This window comes from Poecilia mexicana, unplaced genomic scaffold, assembly GCF_051168715.1.
Source record: "Poecilia mexicana isolate PSO_F unplaced genomic scaffold, ASM5116871v1 scaffold_18, whole genome shotgun sequence".
NCBI classification, from domain to species: domain Eukaryota; kingdom Metazoa; phylum Chordata; class Actinopteri; order Cyprinodontiformes; family Poeciliidae; genus Poecilia; species Poecilia mexicana.
Window position 1 is genome coordinate 22,561,536 of NW_028263387.1, and position 17,329 is coordinate 22,578,864.

Consider the following 17,329-nt stretch of genomic DNA (forward strand, 5'->3'; position numbering starts at 1 on the left):
CTTGTAACAAGACATTTTCCCCATATAATCATTTTTATATCAATATTAAGGGATTATTGCTTAAAGAAGCTCCGACATCTTGCTGAAAAGTTACTTGTAAGCTCATTTTGTCTTATTTCAACTATTGTTAGGCATTTCCACTAGAAACTAGACAAAAATACTTTCATTCCAGCTAAAATTTAATTTCAAAATGAATCAGTTTATATGCAGATAAGGAGAAACGTTCATGTCTAAGCAAACCCTGCAGATTGTATCCAGACTCCAAATGGCCTCAGGAAGTCCCTCCACTTTTTAACAAATCAGCAAAATTCACACAAAATCAAAAGATTATATTTTTCTCAGATATTACTGATTTTTTTTTTCTCAAAATTGGTATAAAAAAACATTGGGTTTAAGTGACTGCTGGTGCCTCAGCCTTCCTTGATGTCAAGTTACAGTCCGTGATCAATACGGCGATTAATAAAAAGTTACATTTAACATCGTAAATTAGCACAAATATTGTAGAAATTTCTTACAAATACTTCAAAATTAGCACCAAAAACAAAGCAAAAAATGCAAAACAATGAGAAAACACTGTATGGACTGACCGGTGTGAAAAGATGCTCAATAATATTTAATTTTAAGAAACTATTATTAAACGCCGAAACAGCAATTTATTGATATTGTAACAGTTTAATCGGTTTAATCGATGCATTCTGGAACATTCAGATTGAGTTTGACAAACAGAAATAAATCTAAAAACACAGCCCATGTTTTTAAAGTCTGAAATAATTTAAAGATGCAACCAGAGGACAGTCCAAATGAGTCCAGCAGAAGTCCTCTCAAGATTATTATTTTATGCCCTAATTTAACTTGCTGCCCGTACATTATTTCCTCTCTTCATTTCTGTTCTCATGCGGTGACACTGTGGGCTTTTGCCATATACAGGTTTTATTTTTTTCCCCTCTCTAGGTGTAAATGACTTTGGATGGCCATCTGTTACTTAGCCACCCTGCAGAGAGTTGGCCTGCATGCGCACCTCCAGTGTGTGTATGTGTGTGTGCCTCCCTTTATGTTAAATTGCATGTGTGCAGTTACTGTAATACAGTGTTTGACTGTGGTTATTTATGCCTACGTGCACATGAATAATAGAGTAGCTTATTGTGTGTGTGTGTGTGTGTGTGTGTGTGTGTGTGTGTGTGTGTGTGTGTGTGTTTTGGAGACAGGATGAAAGGCTGTGTGTTTATTCAGCTTCATATACATGCAGAACATGAATTCCTGTGTATTTATAAGGTTACATATTTTATTCTTGTACAAATTGCTTTATGTGTCAAAGTTTCTCAGATAATCTTTTGAAATTTGGATCCAAATTAAAAAATAGTGTGTCTTGTGTTTTTTAACATGCATCTCAGAGGTTTTACATTTGACCACTTAGGTTAAAAGCAGATAAAAGCATTTATACCATAAATAAAAACTGCATTTGATTGTTTTATGTCCTTTATTTATATATCTTTTTGGCAGTAAACCTTAAAATGTTAATTTAGTTTAAGTTTATATCCATGAGAAGGGGTACTACAGTGACCGTTTTAGTTCCCCTCACTATTTTTTGCAGGACTTTATTGTTATCAGCTGTTGCCTCCATGTGATGTTGATGTACATGTTAAACCTTTGAATAATGTTGAATCTTTAGATCGAAACTGAAAAAAACACAAATTCTTACCAAGTATTTCGGTCTAATTTCTAGTGCAAATGTCTTAGTTCACTTGAAATAAGAAAGAAACTAACTTATAACTTTTCAGTAAAAAAAAAACAAACTGATGTTGTTTTAGGTAAGTAAAGTTAAACTGGCAAATTATTTTACTGGAAACATGGGAACATATTTTGTCATTCATGAATTTATCTACTAGTGGAACTTTCATCAAAATTAATTTACTTAAAACAAGCTCCTATATCTTGAAGAAATATGTATAAATTAGTTTTATCTTATTTCAAGTGTACTAAGATATTTGCAGTAGAAACTGGACAAAATACTTGGTAACATGTTGTGTTTTTGCAGTGTGCTGAGTTGTCGCAACAAGGCAGAAAGTAATTAAACGGTTTATATTTCATGACAAAATAAAATAAATTTCTTGACGGCGTTTAGGTGCTACTGTGATTCAGATTTCTGGTTTATTTGCTAATCTAACTTTTTAATAACATTACTATGACCTTTCTTTACATTTTTAATAGTGAGGAACTGAGTTGTTTGGTAATTAGTGTGGCCGTTTTCTTTTTTTTTAACCATTTTTTGTTAAAGTTGAGATGATATTTCTGTTGAGAAACTCCCCACACGTCTTCAGGGGCGTTTTTATGTGCAAATCATGCAAGCTTCAGCAAAAAGTGCTCCTGAGCTGCTGTTGGGCGACAGTTTGTGATTTGATTAAGTCCGAGTGACCTGCGGTGTCTGCTGGAGCGTCCAGCTGTTATCGTTTCCTGGTGACATTCAGATCAGAGCGCTAATCTCCGAGCCAAGTTGTTCACAAACCTGGAAACAAGCTGCAAGTTGTACAGAAAAACAATGTGGTTTTTATTATTTAGGGTAATATTAAGATAAATGTAGCTCTTGGCGTTAAATCAGACCAGGGCTGAAACGATTAATCGAATTAATCGTGATTAATCGATTATTAAAATAATCGTCACCTTATTTAATAAGCAATTAATCGTCAACAGAGACTCATTTCCTAAAAGAACAACACACTAAGAACAGATATTTAGTCAAAACTGTTAAAAATATATACACACATTTTGGATTTAAAATAGATACACCTTTGTCTGTGAACAGGTTTTACCCAAAACTTCTCAAGTGGTAAAGTTTCAGCTTCACTCAGTACAAATTCACTAAAATGTTGATTTTCTTATAATGTATTTCAAATAACGCAAAAAAGACTCGAGGTTAGTTTAAAAATTTGCAGAATGTATAATCGATTAATCCGATTAATCGATTAATCACTAAATAGTTGATCAGTTAAATAATCAGAAATAAGAGCTGTTCAATAAGATACTTTCCAATATCTGTTTGCGGTGGTTGGATGATGCTAAATGATCTGAACATTTCTAATTTTGACAATTAAAGCAATTATTTTCCTTAACATGAAACATATTATTCTAAATCCTGAGTGAAAAATGATTCTAATTCTTTTATTCTGCATCGAGTTTCGTCCTTCCAGCCGTGTTCTCCTCCCTGTAGGTCATGAATAGTAATTAAGTGATGTGCGTCTCTCCCCTGCAGCTCTCGCCCCGGCCGTCCTCCCAAGCGATGCTCCGGCGCCAGGATGCAGGAAAGCCCCCGGCTGCTGCACCCGGGGCTCCCCGGCCTGCTGTCCCCCAACCTGCTGTCCCACACCGGTAAGAGACGTGTCCATGTCCTCTCTTCCTGTCTCTGTGGCGCCCCCGGTGGAGTCGGTTTTCTTGACTAGGAAATCCTAACTGTCCGCAGACAGGAGGCGCTCCACAGCATTAGGGACCAGTTTCATGTTTTAAAAATAAAAAATAAAACGTGTTCTCGTAACTCTTTGCTTGCACAGATGTACACGTGTGATCTGGGCTGGACAATACGGCTGAAAAACGTATCACAGTATAGGTGTTTCATATCAATCTATTGATAGTTATTGATTAGTTTTTTAATGTTTTAATTATCTGAGATACTGCCAAACTGGTGACATGACCTTTCCTGTTTTATTCACAGTTTTTATTCCACAACGTTTTTTATTTCTAAGCAGTTAAGAAGCTTGAAGCTGCTACTGTGGCAGTTACTCAACAGGTCGTTGCCAGGCAACCAAAGAGTGAGAGAGTTGCTAGGTAACCAAAGAGTGAGAGAGTCAGTTGATTCCACCAACTTAGCTTAGGTCTTTCCTCTGCCTACATCTCCCAGAATGCTGTGCGGTTCTGGATTGGTGTTCAGTGAAATTACTGATAATAGATGTATTTTCTATTGATAATTTGTCTGAAAGGATATGTTTTGTTATTGATTGATTGATTGCCCAGCCGTAATCTTGGATGTGATTTGCTGATGGTACGAATGTTTAATACAACAAATAATGTGAAAAGAAAACAAAGAAACAGAAATTGTTTGTGTTGTGATGAAAACTGGAACAAAATGCCCCAAACTTCTTGTTTCTAATAGTTTTTATTGTTAATTTCCGTGGTGGTTCTAAACTTTAAAGAACTCCACTTCAGATATTTCCCACATCGTCTCTCTTGTTGTAGTTTCTCCTGTTTTGTCTTGGTTTATATTTCATTTCCTCTCTAACTCGCCTGTTCTTCATAGTTTGATCAGTTTCTTCTCGTTTGGGTTCATCTTCCTCTTTCAAGGATCCGGTCCTGTTTGTTGTCGTCGTTTTGCTCTCGCTGACACAGAAAGTGAAAATGGCGGGAGGAGCCGAGAGACCGGAGGGGAGGATGGAGAGAGGGATGGAGGGATGTCGCCGGAGGAGATAACGAAACCTAAAAATGACTGCCAAAGTCCTGGGAGAAAGATGGAGGAAAAGAAAGAGAGAAAGACTAGAACTGTGACAGTCGCATGAACGGAGGAACAAACGGACGGATGGATGGATGGATGAGGGGAAGAGAAGGAGGGTGAAGGAGTGCAGATTGCAGGGTGGTGTGATGAATGACACGTCTCTGGGGTCCCACTCCTCCATCTGTCCATCCCTCCCACCTCCTTTACTCCTCCTGTCCCTTCCTCCCATCTTTACTCACCTTCTTCTCTTCCTCCTGATGTTAGTCATCCCTTCTTCCCTCTTTCTGTCTTTATTATTCTTCCTTTCTTGAACTGCTCGTCTCGTTTCATAATTTCCTGTTTTTCTTCTTCTTGCAGATTCCCTCCTCCTTTTTCTCTCGTCTTTCCTTTAACTGTTTTTCTTTGTATTTGTTCTCATTTTAATCTATAATTTATTTTTGACTAAATATTTTCATTTATCATCTTATTTTTTATCGCTTCACCTCCGTCTTATTTCGTTTTATCTTAATGTTTTACCTTCATCTTTTCCTCCGTTTATTCCTTGGAACATATTTTATTATTTATTCCCTCTCTTCTTTGTTTTCCTCCTTCTTTTTCTATCCTGTTGTCCTTCTTGCTCTCTTTTAGCAACAATCCATCTTTCCTATTCTCACTTTTCTCAATAATTTCATATTGTTTGTCTCTTCTCAATCTACTTTTTCTCATCTTGTTTTGTTTTTTCTCTCCTTTATCCTTCTCCATGTTGAAGTTTTTCTTAATCTCAACTTTTACTCTTGTTTCTTCTTAATCTGTTTTAATCTGTAATTTTCCCAATTCTCTCTTCATCTTAACTTTCTTTTCCATCCTTTCTTTTTCCCTTTAACTGAAAACGTCTCCATCATCTTGTTTTCTTCATTTTCTCAATCTTGTCACTTTTTAATCTTTCTTTCTTGCCAGTTTTTTCTCTCCGTCGCTCCTTTTTTCTTTCATTTCTTCCTCTTCTCATCGTCCCGACTCTTCAGACGTCCCAAAGCTGCTCCATACTTCCATCAGTTTTCTTTTTCTGCTGTTTTTTAATTCATCTCTTAACTTTTATCTTTCTTCTCCTCTTTTCTTCTTGTTTTTCCTCCTAATCCCCAAATCTCATCTTCTGTCTTATAACCTTTGACCTTTTTTGGATATTTAGCGACTTTTGTTTACCTGCCCAGACTTCATCCCTCTTTCACTTCTCCTCTATTTTTGCCTTCATTCATCTCAGTTTGTTTTTTTCTACTATTAATCTTACACTTTCATTTTTGTTTCAGTTTTTCTCAGTATCCTCTTTTTATCTGCTATTTTACTTTCACTTTTGTTTTTTTTTCTGCTGCTTTTTCCTCTATTGATCTAATAATATAGACAATTAGTTTCCCACACCTAAAAAAACAATTTTTTATTAAACTATACTAAATGAATAGTTTGGACATATGATGAAGTGTTGGGCCCGGATTAGAGAAAAACATTCAGTTTCAAGAATTAAGCCGTAGAATCTGAGAATAATGTCATTGTGTTACTAAAATAACGACAGTCAAATTACTACAAGAATTAAGTCTTAATATTGCCAAAAAAATATCACTGAAAAAGTTTTAATATTGCGAGAATAAAGTCATCATGTTCCGAAAATAACAATAGTATGTCAAAGTAATACAAGAATAAAGTGGAAGGACAGAAAATCATATTAAGAGAATAAAGTCTAAATAATATGAGAATAAACTCATAAAATTACCAAAATAAAGTCGGAATATTACGAGAAAAAAACTCATAGTTTTGTGAGAAAAAATGAAATTTGGTGACCAGATTTTAGAGTTCAAGCTCTGAATTATTGTCAGATCTTCCTCACTGTAAAGCTCTGAAGTCTCAGTTCAGATGTTATTAGTTTGAAACCAACATCATGTAAACATCAAATAATTCGAATTAAATGGTTTTACCCATGGAAAAACTATTTCTAGATTATTTCCATAGCTTTTTCACAAATAATGGTTAATTTCTTCCTGCTTTAACACATTGAACTTAACTGTAAATTTAATGTTTATCAGCTGATGTTACTGTAAAATGGTTAAAATAAAATGGCAAACTTAAATACATTTTATTTTATTTGCTATTCCAGTAATGTTAACAATGTAAACTAATTGGAAATTATGCTAATCATTTTAAGTATGCTAGCTGGTTTTGACATTTTGTTATGGGTGGCCCCAAATGAAAGTCTGTTTGGGGCCCCAAAAATGCTTTGATCGGCCCTGTATCCTCTAACTTCCATCTCCTTCTACATCACCATCACTTCTTTAATGGAGACATTCTCCAAACTTCCCTCCATCTTCTCACCTCTCTAATCTGTTTTTCCTCCCATCCTGCCAGTTTTCATCCATCCATCCATCCATCCATCCATCTGTCCGTCCGTCCATCCATCCCTCCTTCCCTCCATCCCTCCTTCCATCCCCTTGACAGTGACTGTTGGCCTCCTTCTCCCCTTCTTTCTCTCCGGGATAAATAAAACATGCTTGTGTTTGGTGACATATGGACACAGCTCACTGTGGCATACTAATCACACACACACACACACACACATACCTGATCTATAAGTGTGTGTGTGTTTGTTGAGCATTAGTGGAACCCAGAGAAAACATTTGCTCACTTATGATCGCTCATTAGCCTTCACACACACACTACATATATAACAACCACACACACACACACACACACTTGGCAGTCGTCGGATGTCGCATTCCGCCTCGGCCGCACACACGCAGAGTCGGTCGTCTTAGCGGCCCCGCGTCCATGGAGACGCCACGTTGCCGGGGGAGACGGGCTGTTGTTTACGACCTCGCGGGCGCCACGTCGATGGGGGGCATCGGCCGATCGCAGATGGACATTTATCACACCGTTAGAAAGAAAAAACACGGAGGAAGGAGGAAGGACTGGAGCAGAGGACCAAGAAAGTTCAAGATGGAAGAAAACAAAATTAAATAAGACCATCGTAGATGTGAAAAACTGCAAAAAGGAGGTGAAGAGAGACATTTATATGAACAAAAAAACGGAGGAAGGTTGGGAAAAGTAAAAAGGATAGAACACAAAGATCAGAGAGGCTTTAGACAACAACAAGAGAGTGATATCAGTTTAATTGGCCTCATCTTCCTCAACAAAGACGCTGTGATGATAAGCGTGGGAGTGTGTTAGTGTGTGTGTGTGTGTGTGGTAACCTATGCAGGGTGATGCGGCACTCATTTGACTTGTTAATTCACTTCAGAAACAGCTCAATGCTTCGCCTTGTCCTCCAACACACACACACACACACACACACCACACACACACACCTGCACAGACCGCTGGAACATAAACGCATATTTATTTTCATTTATCGCCTCTAACTTCATATTTTGGAGACTCAAACACAGACACACACACGCGCACACACACACACTCCTGAAAAGCGTTCAGCCTCTTCCTGAAAGGAAACCCGGGTGTGAGGACTCTGCGGCGCACCTGCAGAGAATGAGATGAAGACGAGGAAGAGGAGGAAGGCCGGGGAGCTCTGGAGTCACATCAAGTCTTTTTCATCTTCCTCCTCATCCTCCTCCTCCTGCATCACTTTGTGCTGCTTTCCCCAAGAAACGCTAAACTCGAGGCATTTAGCAGCAAGCGCCCCCCACTGGTGCAGTCTGGAAATGTTTACTTTGAAATGCATTTAAATTATAATTATCATGTTTTTATGAATCTTCGCCACGGCAGATGTTTGTTGGTTGGATGTTGACACAAACATCAGATACTTTACATGACTTACACTGCAAAAACACAACATATTACCAAGTAGTTTTGGTTTTTGTAGTGCAAATATCTTAGTACACTTGAAAAATGAGAAAACTAACTTACAAGTAACTTCTCAGCAAGATATAGGATCTTAAGTAAAGTATTCCTTAATACTGATGACAATCTCTAGATCCAATTGCAGATTATTTAATTAGAAACATGGGAAAAATATCTTGTTGGAAGTGAAATAATCTGCCAATGGAACTGGACCTTTTTCATAAAAATTACGGCATTATTTAGTTAAAACAAACCTCTATATCTTGCTGAAAAGCGATTTTTAAGTTAGTTTTGTCTCATTTCATGTGTACTAAGCTTCTTCCCCTAGAAACCAGACCAAAACTACTTGGTAATATTTAGTATTTTTGCAGTGTACATATTTAAAAGTTCAGCTGAAGCATGACTTTTACTTTCTCAGTGACTAAAAAACTGAACTCCTCGAGAATTTCGTTTATAGGATTTTCAAATAAACTTATAATTGATAAATTATATGAAGGAAAAATCAAGTCCAGTATGAACAAAGTGACTTCCTGCTACAACCCTGCAAAACAATTTATGATACAATTTTGTTGGTGTAAAGAGTCGATCAAAAGGTAAATGAGGGTAGAAATTAAAGCCGATTAAAGATTGTTTTTAAAACGTCTTAAAAATAAGAAACTCTCAAAAGTCTTCAGGAATTTATGATAAATTTAAAATGAAGAAAAGCTCCTATTCGATAATTAATTAGCTCACATATTCTGGTCTGATCTGCTAGCTAACCCTATAACGCCTGAGTCAAATATTTTTTAAGCTCCTTACTTGGTGTTGTACTTTGTCTTTTTTTTCAGTGTGTTTAAGCAAGTAATTGCAAAATGTAGAGTTCATGCGTTTAAACAGAAACAACCATTTAAAGTAACAATGTAACATCATTCTACTTCATAAGGCAGAAACATCAGGAAAGGATCGTTTCTGTCAAGCAGTAGAAATGAGGTTTATGTTGGGTTTGCATTGTAAAGCAATAAAAGTGAAACGTGTTAAGTTTTGAATGCAGATGTTGTTCAAGATATCTCCTCCCCCATTTATTTATTATCTAATTCAATTTCCTTAGAGTTTCCTGTAACAAATCCTGTATATAAATCTTAAGGAGAGGTTTCGTGATTGATCCTTAATAACCAGCTGTAATGCCTCTGGAGTAGTTTACTTATGCAATAACACCCGAGAGCCAAAGAACGTGCAGATACAATTACTTTAAAGTCACTGAGTTTATTAGAAATAGCCCAAAATGGCTGGTGCAGAATGGCTTCAAATGGGCGTCTTGGACAGTCGGTGAAAGCTGAAGATGGGCGATCTAAGTGCCAGAGTGCTGAGCTGAAATCTCTTTGACTCAGCACAAGAGCAATCTACTGCATTTGTAAATTGGCGCTCCTAAGTGCTCGCAAGAATAAAAAGGAAGCAAAACAAACAAAAAAAACATCCAGACGTGTGTTTCTAAATCCAGAACACAAAGAGCAATTCCTCCGTTTCCCTGTTTTGTTTTATTCAAAGTGTCACTCCGTCTCTTAGAGCACTCCTTCAGAAATGTAGGTGCAGTCAATTAAATATTTACAGTCACTGGCAAATGGGGAGGGTTTCTCGCAAGCTCAGTAGGGGGTTCAGAGGTCTTGAAGATCGCTAACAAATATGGAGCCATGAAAGAGCGTCTGAAGGGAGTGTGCAGAGAGGACGTCTGAGTTGGTTTTATCTTGCCAAAGTTTGACTTGGCTTTTAGGCCATGAAGCAGAAAAAGGAGCTGCAGATTGATGGTACAGAAAGCTAACTCTTTGCATCATGTTGAAGACTTCTTCACCTGTCCAGGTACCAACTAACATAAAAAACAGGTTTCAAGTGTCTGGCTAAGAGGAACAGATGCATGTTAAGCTAACTGACCAATTCTGAAGTTTATTTTAAACAGCAGAGCTTGAAGTGTGGATTTTCTGTTTCCACTCAACTCAGACCTTGTCCACACTAGAGATGGTTTGAAGTAGATTTTTTTGTAATACTTTTATACCTCACCATCCACGCTACGAAACATATCAATATACCGGCCTACTCTGCCAAATAACAACCACAAAGTTATAATTTTACTGATTTTATAGATTTCTTGATTTTCCATTTATCATCATCTTCAGTCATCGTTGGACCGGTAAAATTTATTGGTTCTTCCAGTGACATCAAGAGTGAACCAAGGTTTCTGGAAAACGGATGATTTTCTAGTACTGGAGTTGGGTCACTTACAGTTTTTTAGTCACCAGTTAAGCTTTTCTTATAAACACAAGTGTCTGCTGTTCTTTGAAATCCCACAATAGAACAACATAAACTAAGCAAAAGAGAAATAGTTAGGCTCTCAAAATGTTCTTAACCTTTAATGTGACACCTTGAAGTTCACTCTGGTCAAATCCAAACACTGTGTGTTTGGATTTGACCCCCTTGAACCCCTGATCTTTCACAAGGTCAGGGGTTCAAACCCCATTTCTCAAAAGCCGGAGTCTTTCAGATATTAGGTGTTGCTGGAATCAAATGGCTTAATTTCCTCTTCAGCATTCAGTCAAGTTGAACAGATTCCTGCAAATGAACCATTTATTTGATTCAGGTGCGTTGAGATGAATCTAAAAGTTAAAGTAGACTTGCCCTTGAGCATAATACCCCTAACCAGGGTCTTCTTGAGCTGTCTGCAAAGGTCTACATCCCATCCAAATATTTGCAAAGCTTTGTAAAACAATGACATTTGTTAAGAAGTACAATGAGGAGAGATTCTTTTGTTTTTCCTATATGGGTAACTTATTTCTCAAGAATTACAAGGACATTGGTTTTCTGGTCGAGAAATCTTTTTATTCTTTTTAAACAGTTCCTTTTTCTTCTCCTATGAGGTGAAAACCTTCTTTACTCTCATTTGAAAATAGTATTAATGTGGCTGCTTGTGTTTGTGGACATGGAGAGATAACGTTACGACGTTTCATCAGAAATCCGTCTATAAGTCAAACTTTCCAGCTGAACCTGAGGTGTTCTTGTAACATTTATTTAATGTCAGAGAATCAAAGCATCTCTGTGATCGTTTTCTTTCAGTTGGCAAGAGTTTTAACTGCAGTAACATATTCTGGAGTTTTGTAGCTTATGGGTTAATGCCAAACTGTACATCTCCAAAAATAAACTTTTCATCAGTTTTTAATGATAATGTTGCTCTGGATCCCATATTGCTTGCTTTTTTTGGATAGCCCTGTGTATTTAAATACCATATTGCAGCCCAACCCGAGGAAACATGGCTGAAATAAAAGTCATGAAGATGCTGCAGATTAGTGCATCAAAGCCAAAGTCAGTCACAGCAAAGTTTAGATTCTAATGTTTTCTGTTTTATGATGATGACTCACTGCTTTTCTTCTCAATTTGTGTAATGCGTCTTTTTATTTTCTCCCTCTTACGACTTCTTCTTTCCTCTATCCGCCCTTCGAAAAGCATTATGATGCACAGGAACGGAAAAACAGATGGGTAAATGAGGTGCAGACAGGCCACAGGGGAACACTGACACACACACACACTCTCCCAGGTACACAGGAAAATATATATTCTCTCCCCACACACACACACACACAGAGAGAGAGAGAGAGGTCTATATGGTGCTGGTGTCTTTGAAGCAGTCTGTCAATCAATCACACACTAATTCCCCAGGTTCCGTGGTCGCCATTTACGACGGGGGTCGATGCTCGGTAACCGTGGACACAGCGGACAGCCATCGATCTGAGACAGAAAGAGAAGCAGAGCAGTGTGTGTGTGTGTGTGTGTGTGTTTGATAGTCATGATGGAGAACAGCATTGTGGCTCTGCCCTCAATATTGATCGACTCCTGGTTGCACTGAGGCGAAGCGGGCGTTCTGACTCTGTGTCCGAATCTGTGTGTACTTGATTGAGCATGTGTGTGTGCTGGTGTGTGTGTGTGTTTATCTATGTATCTCTACACATGAAGTGTGTTGGAGGGTCAAGGTGTTCTTCAGAGCAGTAATCAATCTGTAAATACAGTTTTGACCCCACACAGGGACTTCATTTTCTTCTTCTGTTCCTAAGTACTCTCTCTCTTAAACTTCAAACTCCTAAACTTCAACTTGAAGACCTTGTTGCATGTTTTCAGCAGCTGCTGCTGCGTTCACTTATAATGTATTGTCAGCTGAAAATCCACGTCTTTTTAAGAGATGTCATAAAAATGTATTTTCCAAAAGTCTACTTCATCGAACACTGCTCACCCTGAAGTACCGTTTCCCCCCGGTGGTGAGACTCGTGATCATTCATAGTTGAAACAATCTCCCATCACCAGCCTGGTCTGCTACTCTGCAGGTGTTTCCAACTTCTTTGAGGCCGACTCAAAGTTTTTGTCAAAGACCTTTGCGATCACAAAAGTTACTACAGTCCCTAGAGCCAAAAAATGCTTCCTTCTTAAGTTTGCCTGTGACCACCAATGGATGATCAATGCCGCAGTGCTTGACACCAATGACCTTCAAGCCACAACAACTGGAAGTCTTCGTAGAAACACTTTCCAGACATTGCCCATCATGACTTCTTTAGGTTTCTCAGGTTTTGGTGGCTTGATGTTTGCCATGATGTGAGCTCACAGTGTGACGTTACTGTTAGCTTACCAAAGGATTGTGTTTGAAATTAATATTGGATAAATGGCTTAAGATCGGGTCAGTAGAAAGAAAGCCTGAAGGTACCGGTAGAAAGTTTCTCAGGGTGAGTTGCAGAACTATTTTTGAACATTATTGTGATACATAGCATGACATGAGTGCGATACGCCGGTGACGAGGCGGTGAGCCGCGCTGCGCCCCACGCTGACTAACTGCACCTTAACACCTAAAACAAAATTATTTATGCTGGGCTTTCTACTGCATTTGAAAGAAAATGTTTGTTTTCGTCAAAGCAACTTAAGTCTTTTATCCTAAATTACAAACAGCCCTAAAACGTTATTAGTTCACACAACACGTGTAGTAAAGAACTTATTTTATTTCCATGTTTTATATCATTGGATCAAAGTCGGTGCCTTTAACATTTCAGTGAAAAAGTGGATGTATACACATATTTATAAGAGATGCACTTCTACTCTGCATCAGTCAGCGGAAAATGTGGCTATATGTATCACTTTGTCTAGGTTAGATTAACCTGCGCACAGCTCTGCCCTTCATACCTCACTCATCCATCCATCCAGTCAACCTTCCATCAATCCATCCATTCTGCTTCAAATTAAATTTCAAACTCCTCCTCCCTCCATCCCTCTCTCCCCTCTACCTTGTTTTCTTTATAGCTTACAGACAACTGTACAGTGTGTAATGGACATTCCTGCGAGGCCGTCAAGCGTGACCGGGGCAAAACCAACTGACCTAAACACACACACACACACACACACACACACGAAAGTATGCAGAGATAAGCATGAATGCATACCCCTCTCTCTCTCTTTCTCTCTCTCACACACACACACACATTTAAACATAAAAGCACTCAGCACAATGCAAAAGCTACCCTGCACGCACTCGCACACACACACACAGACAGAGGGTCATCTCTCTCACTCTGCTGGTTGTTGTGTATAGAAGTCAGTTCCAGGTCAGCGCACAGAGCCGAGGATCTTGTTCCTTACAAAAGACTGCGTGTACATGTGTGTGTAGCTGTGTGTGAGTTAATGTACACCAGGCCTGAGGTGTCTAAAACTGCTCTAAGCACTCGCGTTGAAAAGAGGGTTTGACATCGACCCGTCTTGACCGTCACTGCGTGTGCAGAAAGGCATCCTGGGTAACAGCAGGCCGTGGCTAGACTGCTGGTTTGTGATTGGCTCGCTGTGAGGAACATTAGAGTTGATGGGTTTCAAATCAGCTGACTGTACTCACAACCAGATGACTAACAGTAGTGGTGTGTGTGTGTGTGTGTTTAAGGACTGACCGCGGCCGCCATGGCAGAGCTCCAGAAGCTGCAGAAGATGAAGATGATGATGAGTCTCCAGAACGGCAACGAGTCCGACAACGACGACCTGCACTCCAACACAGGTGCTGCACGCTAACGCTAACGCTAACACAGGCATGCTGGGAAACGATGAGTAAAGTTGCTTCTCTCAGTCTGACTCAGGAGAGGAGTCCAAATATGGGGACACTGTGGAAGTTTTGTGTGAACATTAGCAATAATCTAGAGAAACCCCTGGAGACGAGTTAAACTTTTTAAGGCCGTTTGTTCTTTCTGTGCGCTGTAATGAACTCTACACCCACCTTATCAGGCCTTCACACTGTTAGTTTGTGTTCGCATCAGCAAAATGAACAAAACTAACCGTATCAGCAACTTGAGAAACTGGAGGAATGGAAGAAGAAAGGAGCTTGTAATAACCCTGGAACTAGCCTGGGAAACATCTGGTTTACTGTGTTCTCTGGATAACAAGGACTTCGTCAGCACAACTTCTTTAAATTGGTCTGCTTTTCTTGTTTTTTGAGAAAAATTATATTGATTTCTTGTATGTCTGGTACATATGAAGTAGACTTTGACTTGCATGTCAATCAAGTGTAAAGAAACCAGAAGGAAGTCTGAATATTTGAAGTGTTCGTCTCCTTCTTGTTCTCTAAATTCAGTTGCTTGATTTCATTTTGACTCTTTATTTTGCTCGTTGCCTCTGACTCGACGCGTCATGAAGCAGCGATTCCCAAACTTTGGGGCCCAGGCAGAAAAAATGACAATAATAATCAAGATTTAAATTCATCTGTAGTTGCATCTTATTCTAGTTTTTTATGTTTTTATATTAGACCCAGAAAACCCTAAAAAATAAAATAATGTCCAGAAGGAGATTTGTTGAATAAGCTCTGTAGGTTTAGTTATTATTATATAGATTAATTAGTGACATATTTAAACCTTTATTACTTGTAGTTTTGGCTCACAGACAAGAACCCAAAATTCAGTGTCTCAGAAAATGAATCTAATCAATAAAAGTTTATATTTTATGCGATCGGCCTGGTTCTGCTGAGGTTCTGGAAGCCCAGATTGGATTGAAAGTTGCCTTCAGGTCATCTGACTCTTCTCTTCACAACAGCCAGTAGAGTCTCTATGGGTTAAAGGTCAGGCCAGTTTGCTGGCCAATCAGGACCAGGATCACCATGGTGAATGGACCGGCTGGTGGTACTGTTAGCAGTGTGGGTCGGAACCAAGTCCAGCTGGAAAATGAAATCAGCATCTGTAGAAAACGTGTCAGCAGATGGAAGCATGAAGTCTGAAATGTCCGGCTGCATTGACTGAGGATTTCAGGAAACCCGGTGGACCAGAACCAGCAGCTGACATGGCGACCCAAACCGATACCGACTGGAGACTTCAGTCAGCCTCTCTACTCTTCCTCCAGGTGATGGGACCTCGATTTCCAAATGAAATGGAGAATTTATTTTCATCTGAAAACAGGACTGTGTATCAATGAGCAGCAGTCCGGTTCTGGTTCCCGTAAACCCAGAAAAGTCGGGTTTTTCTGCCCATTTCTCGGATTCGTTGGTCCCTCCTGGTGAAGCTTCTCCAAATTCCTGATTGGATTGTGACAGACAGACTTCTCGTTGTGCGAGAAGTCTGTGATTCCCTCTCTGCTGATTCCCATGATTCAAACTGCAACGTTTTTGTTCCTTTTGAAGATTTCGGGTTTTTACCCGACGCCTGGACCAAAAACCGTTTGGTAAAGTCAAAGTAAATGAAACTCCATTCAGGTCTGAACTGTTCTCGTTTTTTTACACGTTACCTATAAAACTTGGACACTCAATCTCTTCTGTTTGTTTCTCTGAATTATTTAAGAAGCGAAAAACAAAAAGCAGAAAGGAAATAAAGGAAGGAGCGATCCTTTCATTTGTTTCCACCCTGGTTCTTCTCCGTTTTCTCCTTTTCTTCAGCTGACCTGGCAAATGGGTTGATAGAGTTACTCTTCCTCTCTACTGTCATTTCATTCTTTCGCCAAGTCGTTTTTTATTTATTCCCTCCTGCTCTCTTTTTTCTACGCCTCCTTCTGTCTTCTTTTCTTTCATTCGGAGTGATTTTTGTGCGCTCGCGGTGAGCCTCCCTTTCATTGTCCGACCTTGTTTTCTTTGTGCGAGACACTCACACCGGCCTGGGAAACTGTGGCGGACAATAGAAGAGAGGAACCAGCGTATGAAATGAAAAAGAAAATAAAACGAGGGAGGACACAGGAGGAGGTGGGGGAGAGAAAGGGATATTTAGGGCGAGAGGAAAAGGGGGGAGAGACAGAAAAGATGCTGTGGCGTTTGGCTCGGGCCTGTTCGCCACGCAGTGACAGAATAAAAATGAGGAAAACACAGATTGGAGCGAGGGATGAATGACAGGAGAGATGGAGAGAAAAAAACGAGTTTCATGTCGACGGAAACCGTCTCGGTGTCACAAGAGGAAGAGAGTGAAACTAGGTGGATCTGAGAAATAAAAGTCAAATAATCGTGATAAAGAAAAGATAAAAGGGGAAGAATGGGGAAAACAGACTGAATTGTTGGTTAAATAAATGAGATTTTATTCCAGATTCCTGTGGGAAACAAACAGCAAAGGCTCCTAATGCACAACTATTCAACATTAAACCCTTAAATAAATCTGCACTGGCCACTATAAAGCTCAACTAAATGTTCTTTAAGGGTTTTTAGTTTATAATTTGCAGAAGTAAACCGGTTCTGGTCCTGCAGATCACAGCAAAGAACCGGTTTGGTTTTCCACAGCAGGAGAAACGTCGTTTTCACACAAACTCTGGATGCCTCGTTTCGCCAACTGGTTAGCATCTTTTAGCTCTCCACTCGTCAGACCCAGGTGTGCAGAAACGGGACGTATCTGAAGGCTGGAAGATAAAAACGCATCTAGGTCCAGATATTCTAGATATCTGGTTCTAGAACAGATCTAGATCTGTTAAGATAACGACTTTTGCTGGCCGATAAATTGTCCTACAAGTTGTTGCAATACTAATAATGTTTGAGAACATTTTCCAGTAATATAATGGTACTAATGGCATAGTAAAGCAAGAACGCATTCTCAATAA

General features: G+C 39.1%; 1 protein-coding gene across 1 annotated transcript in view; it reads left to right on the top strand.

Annotated features, from left to right (window-relative positions):
* The window catches only part of dachb (dachshund b), a 93,542-nt gene that overhangs the window by 55,464 nt on the left and 20,749 nt on the right, over nt 1-17,329 (top strand). The window contains exons 2-3 of the mRNA XM_014989465.2: nt 3,248-3,363; nt 14,223-14,333. Coding sequence (XP_014844951.2) covers nt 3,248-3,363; nt 14,223-14,333 — 227 coding nt within the window. The remainder of the gene's footprint in view (nt 1-3,247; nt 3,364-14,222; nt 14,334-17,329) is intronic.